This window comes from Physeter macrocephalus, chromosome 17 (genome assembly GCF_002837175.3).
Source record: "Physeter macrocephalus isolate SW-GA chromosome 17, ASM283717v5, whole genome shotgun sequence".
Taxonomy (NCBI): Eukaryota; Metazoa; Chordata; class Mammalia; order Artiodactyla; family Physeteridae; genus Physeter; species Physeter macrocephalus.
The window spans coordinates 23,103,176-23,123,747 of record NC_041230.1 but is presented as its reverse complement, the minus strand read 5'-3'; the positions used below and the strand labels follow the sequence as shown (position 1 = coordinate 23,123,747).

The 20,572-nt window shown below is 55.0% G+C and overlaps 1 protein-coding gene across 2 annotated transcripts in view; it reads right to left on the bottom strand.

The window, feature by feature from the left end:
- Window positions 1-2,705: 2,705 nt before the first annotated feature.
- The window catches only part of NKD1 (NKD inhibitor of WNT signaling pathway 1), a 91,639-nt gene continuing 73,772 nt past the window's right edge, over window positions 2,706-20,572 (bottom strand). For both annotated transcript variants that reach the window (XM_024125124.3, XM_028478040.2), the window contains 6 exons: window positions 17,059-17,165; window positions 13,222-13,317; window positions 7,244-7,391; window positions 6,645-6,729; window positions 4,958-5,085; window positions 2,706-4,250 (listed from right to left, as the gene is read on the bottom strand). In XM_024125124.3, the coding sequence (XP_023980892.1) occupies window positions 3,658-4,250; window positions 4,958-5,085; window positions 6,645-6,729; window positions 7,244-7,391; window positions 13,222-13,317; window positions 17,059-17,165 (1,157 nt within the window). In that variant the 3' untranslated portion in view covers window positions 2,706-3,657. The remainder of the gene's footprint in view (window positions 4,251-4,957; window positions 5,086-6,644; window positions 6,730-7,243; window positions 7,392-13,221; window positions 13,318-17,058; window positions 17,166-20,572) is intronic.

The following is a 20,572-nucleotide window of genomic DNA, read 5'->3' as shown; positions in this document are numbered from 1 at the left end:
TGTTAGACAGGAGGGGGCAGAGCTCTTGTGATGGATGCGGGGAGCTCTTCAAATACATTAGGTCACAGAGAAAAAGGGCCTACGTATGAACACTGTGCTACTCCTTGGGTAAAAATAAAAGGGTGTGGTGCGAAGAGGATTAAGCAGTAACTGCAGTGTTTTCTTTCTTAAAAACAGCTCTGAAATAAATACTGCAAAATGTCAGCATTTGTAAAATCTGGGTGGTGAGTTTCACGGTTACATGGTTTTCTGTTTCAAACTTTGAAATATTTTTTGAAATAAAATTGGGGGTGGGGGAGAGGTGAATAAGCAGAGCGTGCAGCATTTTTAGGGCAGTGAAAATACCCTGTACGATATTATAGTTATGGATACACATCATTATACATGTGTCCAAACCCATTGAACGTATGACAGCAAGTGTGAGCCCCAAGGTAAACTGTGGACTTTGGGTGATTATGATGTGTTGATATAGGTCCTTCCTTGGTAAAAAATGTCCTATCTGTTGAGTGATGCTGACCATGGGGTAGGCAATGCATGCAGCGGTCAGAGGGTATATGGGAAATCTCAGCACCTTCCTCTCAATTCTGCTGTAAATCTAAACCTGCTCTGAAAAAAATAAAGTCTTTAAAAAAAATCAACAGAATTTAAATGGGGAGATATCTCATTTCAATGTATTTATTCTTATTTAAAAAGATGGCAGTGACACTTTCATAATGCTCCTGTGGGCCAGGCACCGTTTTAACTCACTGAATTCTCACAACAACCCTGTGGGGTAGGTCTCTTCTGACCCCCCTTATAAAGGGGAAGCTGAGGCTTGAGAAGTACACAGAGCTACTAAGGGAAGGAGTCAGGATTTGAACAAGGCAGCTGGGCAGCAACAACTGTGCTCACACCACCACGCCACATCCAAAAGGCCCCGGGAAGCCGGGCTCAGGGAAGTCAGAGGGATGTGTACCTCTTCCTGTACACCTTTGTGTACTATTTGAATATTCTACATGTGCACATTACTACTTTTTAAAGTTAGGTAAATTCCAGGTACCAAGAAATAACAGAACCCTGACAGGTGTGGGGCTGGGAGAGATGGCAGGGACCTCCTCTCAGAGGTTGAGGAAACGCTCTCAGCCCACCAGGCCACAGAGAGGCTCCCTGCGTGGACCCAGTGCCTGGCTTGTCTCCATGGTTGCAGCAATTCTGGGCCCGGGGCGCCATCTGCTCTGGTCTGCTCAGCACCCCTCCTCTTCCTTCTTCTGGCTCAGGCCCCTCCCCCTCTCCGCAGGCTGGATGTGTGACTCCAGGGGAACCACAGTGATTGGTCCAGGGATGGGTACCGGATCCAAGCCCCGCCAATTAGAATCCTTCCCTGGGCTTGCCCTAGTGGAAAATCCTTTTCCATCTGGTTGTGCTGCCCAAAGTGCCAGCAGTCCCCACACCACGGCAAAGCATGTGGGGGGAGAAGTAGAAATCCAGAAAGGGAGCCATAAGAACCAGCGAGTCTCAGCTTCATTCACATCCTGTCCTCTCAAAGCCAGCTCCCTCCCCGCCTTCCCTGGGTTGGTTACATCCCTGTCAGTTTGAGTTGGTTCCTGACTGACAGAAGCCCATAGCCCTAAAGAAGGGAAGCCCCAATCCACTGGTTCAGGGATCCTGGGAAAGACGAGAATCCCACTTCTGCCACCTGCTGTGTGGTCTCAAGAGAGTTACTCAACCTCCCTGAGCCTCTGGTGCTCCCTGAGCTTCCACTGGCTGCCTCAGGGTTGTCATAAGGATTAACTGTACCAATCCAGTCCCAGGCACACCAGCAACTAATACAATGAACACAGTGACAACAACTCAGCACACTATCTTCAAAAATAACTCCTTACCTACCACGGTAAACCAACACCAGAGGCTCTGGAAAAGGGGGTGCCAGCTGGGAGACCAAGTAGCAGAAAGGCAGACAGCTGGAGCCACTTTTTCTTCCTGTGTCCCTCCAGATTCACCCTCCACTCTCCTCTTCCCCGGCAGAATGCCTGTGTGACCCCCATCAACAGCTCCCTCGCTCTCTGGCCCCTGGTGGCTTCAGCCACCGGTGCCTCAGCAGGATACAGGCGGGCAGGAGAGTGAGGTCAGGAAGTCATCTCCCTGTAGGGTCCTCACAGGCTGGCTGCATCCTTCCAGTGAAGGTCACGGCTCCTTCAGGTGCCCCCACCCCTCTGTGTCTGCTGAGGATGACTCTCTCCCACGCCCTCCACTCCAGGGGTAGGAGTGGCACCACGGTGCCAGCGCAGGATCTTTTACTCTTTTAGGAGGCTTTGCCCACACTATGTAAATATTCCCTTGATTAAGCTCACCCCATTACCCAATTAGAGCGTGTGTGTCATCAGTGTCAGCAGTTTTTCACGGGGTCCCTGACTAGTTGACAGGTGTCCTCTTCCTGGCCTCCCCGGGTCTCAATCAAACAAAATTCTGCTCTACGGAGGACATTGCTCCAGGGTCCCAACTCTGGCCACTGTCCCCGTTTCCCTCCACGCTTCTGTACTCCAACAGTCCTCTCCAGAATCTGCCAGATCCCAAACCTCGAGAAAGGATCCCTGATGAGAGGCAAGTGGCCACCGGCATCTAACGAACAGCGCCCCAACAGGAGGCACACAGGGTCACGTCTGGGCTCTGCATGTGTCTTGAGAGGCAAAGCACGGACTTCTGCACACCAGAAAAGGTACCTGAGAGTGTATATTTATAGAAAGATACATAGACATGGACAGATGGCATCTATCTACAGATACAGAAAGCTCTGTTAGAGGACCACGTAGGTGTGTATATATTTGCCAATGGTAGGACACCAGGTTTCCACATCTTCGGTCACAACCAACAACACACAATTGCCCGATCTTGGAAAACCACACTTGTTTGTGTGGTTGGTTCCCTCTCCGGAGGTTTCCAAAATGAGAAGGCTGGTTTCAGGGGCAGTCTTTAAATATGGGTGTGTATCTTTCTAAAGAAGAGAGGAGGAGGAGAGAAAAAAGACAAATGTATTTTCATGTTGCGCACGACAGAAAAGATGGGACCGGTTTGGGGCAGGGGCGTGATCCCACTGGAAAGGTGTGAAAGATTACTCCAGAAAGGACAGCTAAGCTTTCTAGGTTGGGACATAAAAACACAACAGCTGGGAAGGTCGCGCAGTCCGCTGAAATCCCTTGTAGCACATTACAATCAGTCAAGGGCAAAATAAAATCAGAATCATACTAAGAGGTAGCAGCTGTTTATCTTCTCGGAGAGTTCAAGGGTCTCTGGAAGCCGGGCCAGGGAAGGGTGTTCTCCTGGAAGAGACTGGGTTGGGGCAGAGCTCTGGCCGAGGGCTTGCCCGGGGCTGGGAAGCGTGTGGAATGGCCTGCGTGGACACCGCAGCTCCGGAGCCCCAGGGAGCCTCTGCCACTACAGGCCACTTCCAAACCCAGAGTCATTTCTTGGGTAAGTTATGCAGTCCCCACGACATATAAATAAAAGTTTAGTTCTGTGTTTCCATATATCTTCTACATGGAGGCTAGCTGAATATTAGTGGAGTAACAATAATTATTAATAAACAATAATCGTCATAATAACAATAATTAATAGAATAATAATGCCTTGGGGGCGGGGGCGGGGGTCCTCCATATGGTGGGGCAGGGCGGGGGCGGGGCTCTAGGTCTGGTAGAAGTGGTGGTAATGGTGGTGGTGTTCGTGGTGGTGGTGATGCTCGTGTCTCTGGACCGCCTGGCCGGCCTGGCTCTCGTACACCACCACCGCGGGCAGCTCCCTGACGTGGTCCCGCCCCACGACGGTGCCGCCCACGCCTAGGGGCGCCTGCAGGCCCCGGCACCCCTGATGGCTCTCCTTGGCGCGGTGTTTATGCTTCTTATGCCCGAGGGGCGCCAGAGTGGGGAGGAGGGCCGGGCTGGCGGCCAGGTGGGCGGACGGGGACACCGCAGGGACAGCAGGTCCCATGGGGGGTTTGCTTCTTGCCCCTCTGGCCACGTGGCCCACACCCACACTCTTGCCCTGGGCCTTGGGGGACCTCACAAAGTGCTTGCTCCCGTCCTGGGTACCACCCCGGAGCCGCTGCTGGACCTCCGAGACCTTGGCGAATGGGGCGTCAAGAAAGTGGAAGGAGCCGGGGTCCACGCCTGGGGGCTTTCGGTGTGGGACGTGGATGGCTTCTGGCTCGTGGGAGCGAGATCGAGCGGGGTTGGAGGTGCGGGGTGGCAGTTCTGACTTCTGGGCCACTGACGGGGAGCCTAGGAACCAATTCAACAAATGTTTAATGAGCACCTACTGTGTGCTGGTGTCACACGGTGCCCTGGAAACCACTCGGCCCCCAGTTCTCCCAGGCTGATAGAGGCAGCTGGTCCTTATCAGAGCTCGCCCCGACGCCCCGCCCACTGACTGCTGCTTCCTCTGCCTTGGAGGAAACTTTTCTGGAATGGAACTTTGCCATCTGCTAAGTGGGAAAAACTGTTTCTGTGTTAGGTCTTTAAAAATAATTAATTCTCCTTCTGAGAGCTTGGAAAGAGAGGAGGCGGGGACATTGTTAAAACTGTCTAAGGTCACTGGAGCACAAAGGAAATCTACAAGCATGTTCCTTAACTTATAGAGGTAAGATGTCAAGGGCTGATAAAGACAGAGCACTGTTTTGCTTAACGAAGCCCAAGGTCCTCACTGGAAGAGAGGGGTGGGTCGGGGTGCAGCACCGAACTGTTGTTTTCATTGAATTATAAGCCCTCGGATATTACTTGATTTCGTTCAACTTTGTGCATGTTTTACTTTAATGTTTTAAATGTTTTGAATGCCATCTCCTCCAAGAAGACTCTATACTCTGTCCAGTAAAAGCTAGGCCTTCCCCCAGCCCAAGGGGGCCAGTGAACACCCATTCCCCCACCAGCCCACCTGCCCGCCCCGCCATGCCCTGCCCTGGCCACCCTCACCGGTGAAGGAGCTCCCTTACCAGGCCCAAACTGGGACGTGTAGTTTTCTATCCCAGCAAGATCTAAGTAGTGGTTTCTCCTCTCAATGTTCTCATCCACGCAATGGTGGTAGCAGCCAGACTGCTCCAGACGGCTGTCACCCTGGAACCTATCAGGGAAAGCAAGCGAGAGGGTGGGCCCTGGCCTCGCGGTGGGGGTGGTCCCACGAGCTCCTGGGAAGCCACCAGGACAAACCCTTCTGGACCCTCTGTTAATTACTGTCTGGGTCTTGGGAACAGGGGAGGAAGGGAGTGACTACGTCAGCACTCTGTCGCTCCTTTTCCTCCCCTGCCTGGCCTCCCTGGGCCTTCCGGGAGGACTGGATAGGGACTATGCTTTGAACAGGCCCAAAACAAAGGAGAAGGTAACTGGTCAAAACTTAAGGATGGGACTTCCCTGGTGGCACAGTGATTGAGAGTCCGCCTGCCGATGCAGGGGACACGGGTTCGTGCCCCGGTCCGGGAAGACCCCACATGCCGCGGAGCGGCTGGGCCCGTGAGCCACGGCCGCTGGGCCTGCACGTCCGGAGCCTGTGCTCCGCAACGGGAGAGGCCACAGCGGTGAGAGGACCGCGTACCCGCAAAAAAAAAAAAAAAAAAAAAAATTAAGGATGCTCCAGAGCCAGGCTTCAAACCATGTGTTCCTAACGTCTACCTGGCTCCCCAGGGGGTGGGGAGAACAGAAGCCCCCAAGCCATTGGAGTTGAGGCTGGAAGACTCCATAACCTGCCCAAAGCTCAGAATGGGCCTTCCCAGTGTGGTGTAAGGCGGGGAGGGGCGGGCGGGGGAGGAAGGTGACCTTTCTCCCACTGCGGGATTCTGGGCTCCCTGCCCCTCCCCTTCAAGGGCCTCTGTGATCTGCCCACACTAGCTTGCCTGCTCCCCCAGGGCAGCCCCCCACATCTGTAGCCAGCCTGGGCACCCCCAATTCCTAGCCCTCTCCCCACACCATGCTGTGTCCCTGCTTGGACCACCTTCTCTCTTTCCCCTATGCCAGTGCTTCTCCAATCCCAGTCATTACCTCTCCATGTTCACAGTAGATACTGTCCCACATTACTGTTACTTTATATTACTGTTTACTCAGCACTTTTCTTTACCCAGTCTCTCTCCTTTCTTCCCTCCCTCTCTTCACTTCCTTCCTTGCAGTTAAATAACAACAGGTGAAAGATAATTGCAGCTTTACAACCCCTTATCCACAATTCTGAAATCCAAAACACCTGAAAACAAAGATTTTTCCATAACCCATTTGGCAGCCAAGCTTGCTCTAAACAGATGTGAAGGTAGCTATAGTCTTTCTCTCACTTAGCATGAATATTTATATGTGTCCCCGCAGAAATATCTAAGTGCTAAATCCTGGGGTGCTGTGCAGATCCCAGATAGAAATACACTGGGAGCACCTTTCTAAAACTCAACAAATGCCAAATTCCAAAACAAATCTGGCCCGAAGCATTTTGGATGAAGCAACGTGGACCTACATTTAGCTCTTTTGGACAACTGAGTTTGATTTGTGAACCTGCCCTCTGAAATCACTGCCCACCCCCCTACGCCCTGCCCCTGAGGAGAACGTAGACTGCAGCCTCCTGCCTGGGATCCCTTAGAGGCAGGTACACAGCTGGTGCTCAATCCGTGCTCAGAGGCACTGGGCCGGCTCTGCCCGCGCTCGCCCTACCTCAGGAGGGCTCGCTGCTTCTTCTCCCAGCTTCGCAGCTCCTCGGCGGGCTTGGTCTCCGCTCTGGGCCTGGTGCTCTGCAGGTCTGAGTCCCACCAGAGAAACAGCCCGGTGAGCAGCCTGTTCCTGCACCCGTCGGCCTCCCGGCCCTGCCCAGGCTGCCTCGCATACAGCCCTTGAAACTGGCCCACAGCAGCTTCGCAGTGGCTCTGCGGGGAGGGTTCTCCCAGCCAGGACTAAATAGAGGGGTCTCGCAGCTACCTGCCCTGCCTGATGCCTCCCCCAGACTCACCCCCTCCCCAGACTCCTTAGCTGCCTTCGAGGCCCCGCCCACCTACACTCCTCATCACAGAAGCCTTTACTGCGGCTGCTTGCCCCGCCCAGGCCCACCTCCAGCGCTTTGCTTATGCAGGGGCTTCCATCTGGAATTCCTTCCCTATCCAACCTTCAAGGACCCGCTCAAATCCCACCTGTCCACAGAACAGCTCGCAGGAAAGGCCCCAGGGCTCCCTCCCACTCCTCCCAGGTGGGGCTCTGACCCTCCTTGAGAGCTGGGAGCGGACCGACTCCCGTGGCCAGCACGGCCCTGCAGCCCTCACCGGGGTGATTGAGAAGGATGCTCTTCTTGCTCTGGCTCCCATCGGGGGCCACGGTGAGCTTCACCCGCAGCGTCTTGCTGGACGTCGGGGAGTGGTTGACGGAGGAATCGACCACCTCGTAGATGGTGTGCAGCAGGCTGGTGATGTCCTGGATGGCAAGGGAAGCAGAGACCCACATTTAAAACCGTGCATTTAACACAAAGGAATCGGAGGGCCTCCGGAATCTGAAAGGCCGAAACCTCCCTGGTTCCCCCAAAGCCCAACCTCAGGCAAACACTAGGATGTCAGAGGTTCACAGGGAGGGGAAGCAAGAGTAAGGGAGAGGGAGAGTGAATGACCTGAAGGCACAGGAAGGGCCGTGGGCAGCGGGGTTCAGTGACACCGGGGACCTCGGAGGGACTGTGTGGAAGCTGCTTCAGAATACTCTCATCCCAGAGGGAAGCCTCCTGCACTGTTGGTGGGAATGTAAATTGATACAGCCACTATGGAGAACGGTACGGAGGTTCCTTAAAATACTAAAAATAGAATTACCATATGATCCAGCAATCCCACTACTGGGCATATACCCAGAGAAAACCATCATTCAAAAAGAGTCATGTACCACAATGTTCACTGCAGCTCTATTTACAGTAGCCAGGACATGGAAGCAACCTAAGTATCCACTGACAGATGAACGGATAAAGAAGATGTGGCACATATATACAATGGAATATTACTCAGCCATAAAGAGAAACGAAATTGAGTTATTTGTAGTGAGGTGGATGGACCTAGAGTCTGTCATACAGAGTGAAGTAAGTCAAAAAGAGAAAAACAAATACTGTGGGATAAGGAGGGTGGGAGGGAGACACAAGAGGGAGGGGATATGGGGATATACGTATGCATATAGCTGATTCACTTCGTTACACAGCAGAAACTAACACAACACTGTAAAGCGATTATACTCCAATAAAGATGTTAAAAAAAAAAAATACTATCATCCCTCACGGGTAGAGAATTGCCCCAGGGATGCTATGGGTGGAGAATTGCACCAGGGACGGACGCTACATCCCCCAGACTTCCAGGCTGTACTGAAAAGCCTAAGCCATCTGCCAGGCACCAGAGAAAGCTCTTATGCTGGGTACTAACAGGTCAACTTGGAGGAGGGCCTCAGATACTGTGGCGTGGGCGTCAACAGCGTCTACTTCTGGTCTGATGAGCACCTCCTGCATGAACAATGGAAAAGTGGATGCGTCCACAAAGATAAACTATTTTGTGAGCACTTGACCAAGTCTCATCTTCTCTCTGGGCCTCAGTTACCCGCTTAACCAGAACAGCGCTCTCCAATCCTGATTGGGTGACGGAGGAGGAAGCAGGTTCCCCTCACTAGGTGTCCCTTTGCTCCGGGCATCTGCTAGGGTCCTTGGTCTGAGGGGAGGCTTCCTGCTTTGAATGATGTTGGAAACCTCTGGAAAAGGTATTTGCCCTCTATAGGTCAGGCTCACAGATGGTCGATCATCTGCCCAGAGACTCTTCATGAACACAGACAGACTCAGCCCCCTTTTGCCCCCTCACCCATAAGCCCTTAGGCAGAGGTGACACCAAGCACTGCCATGGCCATGCAGGCAGGTGGATGGATGACCAGGAGTGCTGGGGCCAACTGGGGTACTGTTCCCACCCACAGGAGGTGGCAGCCACCCAGCTCAGCTGACTTGTAATGTGGCAGTGCAGGCTGAGGGTCATTCCAGAGAAGCCAGAAACCCAGAATCTCTTGTTAAATCTTCAGAATCTTTGATACTGGCAACTAATTAATTTTCTTCAACTCATTCCCCTCTGCCCCCAGCCACAGGCAGCCCCCATTTTATTTCTGTCTCTATGAATTTGCCTACCTCTAGGAACCTCAGAGATAACCTCTAGGAATCATACAGCATTTGTCTTTTTGTAACTGGCTTCTTTCACGTAGCGTAATGCCCTCAAGGTTCATCCATGTTGTAGCATGTGTCAGAATTTCCTTCCTTTTTAAGGCTAAATAATATTCCATTGTATGGATATGTCACATATCCAAACAAATGGATATTTCGCCTATCCATTCACCCATCAGTGGACACTTGGGTTGCTTCCACCTTTTGGCTATTGTGAATAATGCTGCTATGAACATGGCTGTCTAAGTATCTCTTAAAGAATCTGCTTTCACTTCCTTGGGGTATACTCCCAGAAGTGGAATTTCTGGGCCAGATGGTAATTCTATATTTAATTTTTTGAGGAACCTCCGTACTATTTTCCATAGTGGTTGAACAAATTTATAATCCCATCAACAGTGCGCAAGGGTTCTGTTTTCTCCACATCCTCACCAGCACTCGTTATTTCTTTGTCCTTTTGATAACAGCCATTCTGACAGTGTGAGGTACTATCTCATTGTGGTTTTGATCTGCATTTCCCTGATGATTAGTGATGTTGAACATCTTTTCATGTGCTTATTGCCTATCTGTGTGTATCTTCTTTGGAGAAATATCTAGTTAGTCTTTGCCCATTTTTTAATCGAGTTGTTTGTTTTGTTGTTGAGTCGTAGGAGCTCTTTATATATTCTAGACATTAATCCCTTCTCAGACACATGATTTGCAGATATTTTCTCCTATTCCATAGGTTGCCTTTCACTCTGCTGATTGTGTCCATTGATGCACAGAAGTTTTTAATTTTGATGTAGTCCAATTCATCTATTTTTGCTTTTGTTGCCTGTGCTGGGCCAGAACATCTGAGGGCTAGCCTGGGATGGCGGGGCTGCCAGTTTGAGACCTGGGCTCCAGCTACTCACTTGCTGGCTCCCTGGGGATCCCAGCTCTTCTGGCAAGGCCCACGGAGGACCCCTCTTCCCCCTTCTCTTTCCCTTGAGCTGCTCTGCACCACCATGATTGCCCACTCTTTCTCATCATCTTAGGAAGCCTGTGAAGGAGGTGTCATTATTTTACAGGTGAGGAAAGTGAGGTCCACCAACGTCATCACCTAAGCATCATATACCAGGCCTGGGGCCCTGGTGTGTGATCCCCGAGGGTTCCAGCTGATCCAGGGTCTAGGAACATGTGTGCTTTGTCTATCCCAGCTGGAAAATCAGCCGGGTTGACTGAACAGGGTCCGGAACGGAGAGGAGTAGGTGCCTGTAAATACTGTACAGGTGAACACCTGAAGGATGAACAGGTTCTTTCTTCAGAGTTGGGAAGCTGTAGGCTGTGGTTGCAGGGAGACGGGAACCCGTCTGCCCCAGCACACAGGAACATGCAAGCTGATGGCCAGAGGGTGTGGAGAGGAACTGTATTTATAGCCAGATTTGAGGAGTGGCTTTGGGGCTAAAAATAGACCAGGGGAAACACCAGGCTGGGTCTTCCCTGGACTGGAAGCCAACCTCCTTGCTGCTGGGCAGGAGAAAGAAACCAGTGAAGGCTCTCCCCAGGGGCCGAGCTGGGGCACCCTCCCTGGAAAGCCTCACTTCCTTACTATTCATCTTGTTAGCAAGGGGTAAAGGAAAGCAGAATGAAGAATCAGAAAGCAGTGTCTGCCTGCAAGGTTTCTGTAACGTCTCCGAGGTGGGGGGCAAACCCTTTTACAGTCAGCTCCTGAGGCTCCCTCGGCCTCTTCTGAGCTAGAAAGGAAGAGGACGGCTACCAGAGGCTGAGTCGTCTGGGCCACCGCACGTGTTAGAAGAGGGGAGAGGCCACCACACCTCTGAGAAGCCCAGCCTGGCTGCCCCCTATTGCCACCCCAATTCAGTTCTGTTACACAGGCTTCAAGCCGGTAATGTGTTCCCCTGTGAAGATAATGACTCCATTTCCTAACAGGCGGGGGCAGGGGGGTGGGAAACAGGGGCTCCTCGCTCTGGAAAAACAATAAAAAGCATCACAGCTGGAGGGCACTTGGGGGTCTCACCTAAACCATCCCCCATCTCCCCAGGGTCCCAAACCAGGAAGGGTCTCCGCTGCTTCCCAAACACCCAGGTCCCTCTGGGGGCTTTGCCTCCCTAGAATCCATTCTCTCTTCCCCTAATAACAGCACCTTGATTTTATTTTGTGAGCCAAATCCATCCCCCCTCCCATTTTCAGTCCATGTGACTCACGGGTCAAATAACTTTCCCCTGACTCCAGAATGGACCCAGAGTTGGCCATTAAAAGCATCACAAACTTATGGCAAAAATGACTGGTTCAGGGGCAGACATGTGACTCAATCAAAGCCAGTCAGATTCGGTTCTGGAACTCCAGTTGACATTCTGAATTTGGGAGGTTGCAAACAGCATGGGTTATAGACTAAAACTATCAGCCGTTATCTCGCTACTGCCAAGGGGAGAGCCGGCCTGATAATAAAGGAACACAGAGGAAAGAGAACCGTGAAGAACAGCTAGTCCTGAAGACATTGAGCCTCTGGATCCAGCCATGCCTGAAGTCAGTGCCCGTGGACTGAAGTTTCCGTTACATGAGCCAATATAGTCCTCTTTTTTTTTTTTCTTACTGTAGTTTGTGCTGGGATTCTGTCACTGATGCCCCAAAGAGTCCTGAATGATTAAAATTCACTCACAGCTTCTTCCTCCGACCTGTTCTAACATCCCCTAAACCGCAGCCTGAGGAAGAGGTGGGCTTTTTTCACCCAGGTCTCCCCTCTGGCAGCTTTTCCTGCACTATCTGCAGGGAAGAAAATACTGAGCCCTGAACCGGGACAGGGAGATAAGAGAGCAAAGCTTCAATTCTCCCTGGGAGCACCCTGAGGCCCTCACGTGCTGGGCGAGAGGTGGGCGTGGAGCCAGCTATGCTCATCTCAGACCTCTCTCTATGCAGATCTGTTACAGGTAGCGCACCTGAACACCAGGGCCTCCTGGGAAGGGAGAGGACGTCAGAGAGAAACAGGACAGAAAAGGCAATAAGGAGGCAGAAGGGATGATACCAAGACCCAGGCAAAAGAGAGGCAGCAACAGTCAGCAATAATTCAGATCAGATCACTCGCCAGCTTAAACCAGCCCTCCCCTGGCTTCCCTTAACACCTGGAATCAAAGTCAGGATGCTGGCTGGAGCCTGCGAAGCCCTGCATGAGCTGTCCTGCCGGCTCCCGGCTGCAGCCCTGTCTCTCTGGATAAGCAGCCACCGCACCAGTCTCCTCTGGTTCCTTAAATGCCCTGAGCGCTCTCACTCTCCCCGGCCCAGGGCTCTGCCGAGCTCAGCGCCCACGTCACCTCCTCCAAGAGGCTTCCCTGGACACTCCTGCCCATCTCGCTCATACCGCTCTGTTTATTTCCGTCACTGAACACGTCACAGCTTACGATGATCCTGTGACTGTTCGGGCTCTGCTTCCCTCAGCTGACTGTCGGAGCTACACGGCTAGAAACTGCATCTGTGCTGTTGCCCGCTGCACACCCAGTACGTAGGAGATGCTCACAGCCGGTGCACCACAGGCAGACTCAGGTATGTAGAGAGGGCGCGAGGAACCGAGGGAAGAAAGAGATGTGGGGGAGATTTGAGGGCAGGGAGAGACACAGGCATGTAGGCGGAGGGGAGGGGGAGGAGGAAGGGGCTTGTGAACAGAGCCGCTGGCCGGGCCCTTGGGGCTGCTCATTCCTGCATCAGTGGGGGTAGGCACTGCCCGGCCTCTGTCTGCCCAGCCCACCCCAGCTCCTGGGCAGACTGGCCGAGGTGGGAAGTGGCCTGGGGTGATCTCAGAGCTCCAGGACCAGAGGGAGAAGGAGGCAGGACAGGACTCTGTTGGGGCCCAGGGTCCTCCTCTAGGGCGGCCTGGGCTCAGCGCCTGCCTCTTGCCCCTTCTGCAGCAGGAATGGTGCCTCGGCCAAGGGCAGCCCGGCAGCCCTTCCTCTCCCCATTCACAGGTCTCCGTGAAGCTCCCAGCAGCCTCGCTCCTGCCCTCCCCACCTACCCTTAGGAGAAGGGGAAGGGGCAGCCGTGGCGGGATCACGATGAACGGGCCTGCGCCCGAGGGCGTGGCCTGGCGGGAGGCCACGCGGGTGCACTCACCTCACGGGTGACCTTGCCATTGTTGTCAAAGTCATACAGAGTGAAGGTCCACTCCTGCCGGCTGTCCTCCTCCACAGACACGTCACACTGCAGCTCCTGGACACAAACAGACAACAGACGAACGTGGTTGATCACCCGTAGGCCACGTCATGGGGCTGCCACCTCCCCCTGTCCTCCCCACACTCTGTGTGAAGAAGAGCGTGAGACTACTGAGCCCATGTGCCACAACTACTGAAGCCCGCGCACCTAGAGCCCTTGCTCCACAACAAGAGAAGCCACAACAAGAGAAGCCACCGCAATGAGAAGCCCGCGCACCGCAATGAAGCACGCCACAACTACTGAAGCCCGCGCACCTAGAGCCCTTGCTCCACAACAAGAGAAGCCACCGCGATGAGAAGCCCGCGCACCGCAATGAAGAGCAGCCCCCGCTTGCCGCAACTAGAGAAAGCCCGCGCGCAGCAACGAAGACCCAACGCAGCCAAAAATTTTTTTTTAATAATAAATTTATTATATAAATAAATAAATTTATTTTTAAAAAAAAAGAGCGAGATGACCAAGACGTGACGGGCCCGGGAGAGAGGCCAAGCCAGGCAGGGGAGCTTGGGTCTGGGGAGAGGTGCCTGCCGGGTGCAGACAGTCTCTGGGTCTTCAAAGGCCAAGGAAACACAAGGAGGGGCTCTGGGAGGAGGCTCTGTGGCCTCAGGAAAAATGCGCTTGGCCCCAGGGCTAGACGCTACTGGAAGACGCAGGGGTGACTCAGGGAGCCGTGACGGGACACCCAGGGTGGCCACCTGACCTGGAAGGTAGGACAGGAGGGGCATTAAGAGTTAAAGAGTCTGCCCCAGGTGCCAGCCCGGGCTTGGCCCTCCGCAGCTGCGTGACCTTGGACATGGCCCTGCTCTTCTCTGTGCCTCAGTTTCCCCTCACATAAATTATGGAAAATGATGGTATCGACCTCAGAAGGTTGTTGGGAGCATTAACTGCCCTGTCCCACGTCGCCTTGGCCCCCTCCACATTCCCCTGTAGCTGCGGTGGGCAGTGCCTGACCTCCCACCTCAGGCGCCCGGCTTCCCTGTCCGAAGGCAGCCCCAAGGAGTCAAGGATCGAATGCCCAGTGACAAGCTGAACAAGGGAGGGGCCGGGCCGGGGGACACACCTGAGCGCATCCGGAGTGGCTCTCCGAGGGGCCCCAGCGGACAGAGCCCAGCTGCCCGTGATCTGCCCATCAACCCTCCCGTCACGGGCGCCGCTGCTTCCCTACTGCTCCCTGGGATCACCTCCCAAGTCCTGTCTCAGCGTCTGTGTTAGGAGAACTGGAAACAAGTGCGTATGCCTCTTGGCACAGAGAAAAGCCTAATTAATGGTGGTAGCTGCTATTGTGTTTGCTGGAATGATTAATATAGCGATGACGTCGTCATCATCACTCCCACAACCCGAGGTGTCCAACCACAGGGACTTGGAGCTGGGAAGCGGGGGCTCCGTCACTGGCGGCACATGGCAGGGGCCGGCGGAACCCCAGACAAAGAGATCCAGAAAGGATGGCCGTCTGGGGAAAGAGAATCCACAAACGGCCTTTAAGATCCACAGTTCTATGAAAACAAGCAACGACACCCCCAGACCATCCTGTTCCACGTCTTGCCTCGGCCCACCTCTCCTTCTGCATGAGGACAGGCTCAGCCCCCAGAGAGCGGAGGTGCCTGGCCTCCCAAGGCTGGTGGGAGTGAGCCCCAGCACGGCATCCCTGCCCCCGGCTTCCACAGCTCAGAGCCGGCTCCCTCCAGCAGTTCTTGGGCGGCCCACGCTGAGTTCAAAGTCGGCCCTCCCTCGGTTGTGACATGCCTGTCTGATACCTGCCAAGTGCCCACTCTGCTGTCTGAGGCACCGCGTCGTGCAGCACAGCAATCGGCCCACACACATGCCTGTACACGGGTGCGTGCTTGCGAGCACACACGGACACATATACGTATGCATATACACTCCCACACATACATACACATGCTCACACATACATACATATACACGTGCATACACACACATTCATACACACACACACACACACACACACACACACACACACACAGTGTTTACCTGCTTCCCTCTCCCAGCCCCTCCACTTGGCTCCAAAGACAGCTCGGGTTAGAAGTTCAGAAACACGGGTTAAGTAACTACCCCCACCTCCTGTGACCTCTGTCACGTGCACCTTCTTGTCCCCCCAGCCCCGGACCTCTCAGGTGAGTCTTCCTCTGGGACCATGGATGAGTCACAGGCAACAGCCGGCCCCACTCCGGAAGCGGACACCCTTGGGCTTCCTGGGAAGACGTCTGGGTCTGGGCCTTCCCTCTGCTGCTGGGCTTGGCATTGGCTTTGCCAAGCACCCCCAGAAGACCTGCAGGGACCCGGGGTCGGGGAGCTCAGGAAGAAGCTTAGCACCCACAGCTCCTCAACTACATACCGCCTGACCCCTCAGCTCCTGCATTCAGGGCCCTTGGCGACCTGTCTTACCCAGGCTCCTGCGTCATCCCCCCGACTCCCTGCATAATGCAGCTCGCTAGTCCCACACAGCCCGCCGGCGCTGCCAAGCCTCCAGGACTCTGCTCCGGCTCTTCCCTCCACCAGAAGTGTCCTCCTGAGCCCAAAGGCTACCCCCACGCGTCACCTCTCCCGACTCCTGCTCCTATGCCCAGAGGCTCAGCATGGACACTCGCCCTCTCCAGCCCCTGCCTGCAGCCACGGCTCCCTGGATTGCTAAAATGCCCATCACCCCGCAGCCCTCCGGCCTCACTTAGGGGACCTCCCTGTCCCCCTCCATGCTCCCAGATCCCCATCACGTCACCAACTGTGCAGTTACTGGGCCTGGGTCACTCATCTGTCCCCCTTGCCATGCTGTGCTCCATGAGGGCAGGAACCGTGTCCAGTTCACTGCCGGGTTCCCTGGTACCCACAGTTGTCAATCAACACTGGTTGGAAGGAGGAAAGAAAGTGCTCATTCTGAATTGAACAACCATTTAAGCACTTGAGATGCCTTAACTCAGCGTGCTTCCGACATCCCAATAAGATAGATATCGCCATTTCACGGGGTGGGGGTGGGGGGCAAGTGAGGCAGCGGCAGAGCTGGGAACCGTCCCCCATCTGCTGGCCCCAGAGCTACGCCCTAGCGACCGCATGAAGGAAACAGAGGAGGAAGGAGGGAGGGTAAAAGGAGGGCGGGGAGAAGCCGGTAAGCTCCCTGAGGGCAGGTCTAGGTCTTGCTCTCAGCACCTGGCCCTGCGCTCGGTACCCAGAAGGAGCTTAATATTCCATTCTGGGCGGGCATGTCCCCTTTGGTGTTGACCACCTGAGTCCCAGACAGAGTCAGGGACCTGCCCCAGGTCTCCTGGGCATCCACCCCACCCGAGAGTCCCCACATGCTCCCCAGAACAGCCTTGGGAGCTAGACGCAAAGATTTCTTTCACCAATGAGGAACCTGAGGCCCAGAGAAGAGGGTGGTCACCCAGGCAGTAACAGCAGCACCAGGGCCAGGGTGCCGTCTCCCCCCGTTCACTCTCCTGTCCTTCCCCCAGGCCACCAGGCCACAGCCCAGGGGCATCCTCTGGCCACCACCCCATGTTGAGAGGGGCCCCAAGCTGAGAGGGGAGGGCAGAGGTGAGTTCCCAGGGCCTGAGCTGAGCTGGGGCGGCCCCAGATGTAGCAGGAGAAACCTCTCCCAGAGGGCAGCTATTCACCCAGGAGGGGAGGGGCCTTCACATCTGGATGGGCCTCAGCTTCCCTCCTCGAAAAGCAGCACCGAGAAGAGAAAACCCTTCCATCCAGGGCCCAGCACCAGGAAAGGAAACTTACTTCGAATTTCAGCTGCTTCTTGGAGCCCGGGCAGGATTCGCCTGTCTTCTCCATCCTCTTCTCATCTCCACTGGCCAGCCCGTCCGTCTTCTCGGGAGGCAGGGCCACTGCAGGGAGAGGCGAGGGAGAAAGCGTGAGGAGGTGGGTTCCGAGCCTCCCAAGCCCAGGTGCCGGGCTGCGGGGCCACCAGCTCCCTGTGGCTTTGTCCCGAGGATGTCCTCACCATGGCGCAGGGGCCCATTCTGCCCTGCCGGTTTGCTGGAGTCCAACTGCTGTGTCCTCTGGCCCCGTTAATGCCCAGGGCTGTCCCAGGGGAGACCCTCTTCTTCCCAGGGTGCCTCTCTGCCCGCTGCGCAGGTCACCCCAGTGGGCCTCTCAGGCCTCTGTTCTCTGCAGCCCAGATAAGCAGCCTGAGGCCACCCAGGGCAGTGCTGGGCCACAGGGCGAGTGACTGAAGGCAGAGAGGTGCTTTTGGAGCCCCCAGGGGGAGCTCTGGACCACAGCCACTTTCTGCAGTCTCTGCCTTCCAGGAGGACATTGTGGTGTCCTCAAAGATGCCACCTGCCTGGGCACACTGCATGCTACCTGCACGTGGCACACTGGTGGGGGGTCAGGAAGAGGGATAGAAATGGGGAGTGACAGAAATGGAGTCCACTGGGGTAGGTGAAGGGCATATACACGAGCACACCCGCACGCACAGACACGCAGGCATGCCCACCATGGTATCTTCAGGAGCCAGCTCGCCCTGGGCCTTTCATTCTGCCTCTTCTCACCTAGAGGGTCCTCCGTCTGCCAAAGGAATTAAGCAGAAGGTTCTATGGTCCTTGCGCGTCCTCCCAGGAGCAGTGGGAAGGTGGGCACGAAAGCCCGGGGCCTGTGGACACCATTTTCCCGTGAATACCCCTAAGAGGTGGCAGGAGAACAGTGCAGGGGAGCAGTCGTCACCTCTGAGCTAGGACCCAGCCCACGAGGTTCCTTCAAATCTTGAAAGTCCCACAAGACCCCTTCAGCCCCTTCTTCTGTCTCTGCCTGATAAAGGGGACTCAAGTTTGCTCAAAAATGTGCTTTCCAAAACAGCCTCACAGCTCCTCTCTTTAGATTCCCTCAGCTGCCCTGGGGCAGTGATTCTGTTGTCCTGTTTTACAGGGGAGCAAATGGAGCCTGGCTCCCACTTGAGGAGCTGTCCCCTTATGCCTGACCCAGGGTGGCCCAGGAGGGCCATGTAAGGAGCTGAGATGACTGGGCAGTGGCCCCAACCCTGGGTGGACTTTCTTGGGAAGTCAGGAGCCTGGAGAAATGCAGCCACCAGGCCAGGAAACTAGGTCGGTGGGGGGGGCGGGCTTTGCCTCCCCCCACCCCTGTCCTCACACCGCACTCACACACCCTTGCATACCAGGACCCAGGAGTGCCTGCTGGGGAAGTTCCCCAGCTCTCCTGCTTCACTTCTGCCCTGTGGGCCCTGCAGTTATCCAGAGCACTTCCCATGGGGCCCCGCACGGCATTGGTGGCCTCCGTGCATAAAGATGAGGCAGTGACCTCACACAGTGCTGACTACACTGTTCAGCGACTCACTGGGTCTTCACAGCAACCCTGTGAGGCAGTTACTACTATCAGCTCCACTTTCCAGATGGGAAAACTGAGGCACAGAGAGGTTAAGTGCTTTGCTACTAATTGACGGGGCTGGGATTTGAACCCAAGCGACCTGGCTCATGCCCTCGACCACTCCATGCCATTCCTGGCTTGGTTCAGGAGACTTGGTGCCAGCCCAGGGAGAGGTTAGTCTCTGCTTGGGTTCTGATCCTCCTGACACTGTGTGTGGCCCTGGGCAGGTCACATAACTTCTCTAGACATCTCAGTTTCCCCAGCTGTAAAATGGGGATGATAACAGTCCCCTCCCCCAGAGGATTCCTGTGTGGATTCAAGGAGCTAGGACTGAAAGGGCTAAGACCCAGCCAGGGCCAGCACACGGGGTCCAGCCATTAGTAGTAATAGTCTGGGGGACGATGTCCCGACACATTTAATCTTTTAGGAATCATGAAGTGGGCAGCTAAGTTTTTTAAAACCTGAGGCTTTTGGCTACAAACAGACACAAAGAGTCATATCAGCCTGGGTGGGAAGCAGGACAGGGAGGAAGGAGATAAAGATAAGGATGCTCCAGTCACAGGCCAGACAGGCGGGGACAGGAAGGCCATGGCGGCCAGTGACTGACCCGGCTCCATCACAGCTCCCCTCTTGGCTGGGCCTGGGGGCTGAGGCAGCCACTGCCGGGTGTCCCCATCCTTCTCTTCACACCCAGTGGGATGCAGGGAGCCCCCAGCTCTGCATGTCCCCGCAGCAAGGCAGCAACTCTCTAGAGCTCTCAGGGGCTCTGGCTAGAGATCCCGTCTCAGTCGCAGACCCTGGGTCCTCCCTGGTCGTTTCACAGAATGAGGCCAATGAGAATAAACCTAAAAGACCTGGCTCCTCCGGGGTGGGGGCACTTGGCACCCTCATCACTGGGGTGGCTGTAAGGGGAAGGTCGCTTGTGCTGACTGCTCCTGGGGTAGTGGATGAAACCAAGTCCAGCCCTCCCTGCTCCTCCAAAGCAAACACCTCCAGGGCCAGGAGGTGTCCCGCTCTGGTGTGGGAGACTGGCCAGTGACCCAAGGACAGCCAAGCATACAGCCTGCGCCACCCTGACCCCTCCATCTCAAATCTATCAGTGCACTGCTGGGCCAGAGCTGCCACCATCATGGGAAGAAGAAAAAGGAAAAGAAGAAAAACAAAGGCCAGCTCCATCTTCAAAGCTGCTGCCTCCCTCTGCTGAGGTCCTGGCTGGAGATGCAAGCCGGTCAGGCTTATCGAAACCAAACTTCACGTTCAAAGGGAAGTTATCAGAAAACCACCTTCAGGTTCAATGTTGCCTTTCAAGTTCCCCTTGATAAAACCCAAAGAAAAGAAACCTCTGTCCCTGCTCTCTCCTTCTCTGGACCACCCCTCCCGCTGACACCCAAACAGCCCGGTCCTTCCTCAGGTCCTCCCCTCCTGCCTTCCTTTCTCCTCTCCCAGGGAGGAGGGGGACATCCCCCTCCATCCCTTATCCTCATCGTATGTCTTCTCCAAAGACCAGGGCTTTGTCCTTTCTTCACCAGGAGGTCCGACCCCTCATCCCATCCTAGCTCAGAAAACCACCTGGACACCCACTCGGCGCCCCTTCCCAGCATGGGGACAGGTACAGGTGGGTAGTAGGACTGGGGGCCATCTGCCCTGGGGGCCAGGAACAGTCAGCGCCCCTTTGTCCCCACCAAAGAAAGTCTTTCTGCCTTTCACTCTCCCCCCCCACAGTGGCCAGAAGAGGTGGCAGATAACCAATCAGAAAGCCATGCAGGGCTTCCCTGGTGGCGCAGTGGTTGAGAGTCCGCCTGCCGATGCAGGGGACGCGGGTTCGTGCCCCGGTCCGGGAGGATCCCACGTGCCGCGGAGCGGCTGGGCCCGTGAGCCATGGCCGCTGGGCCTGCGCGTCCGGAGCCTGTGC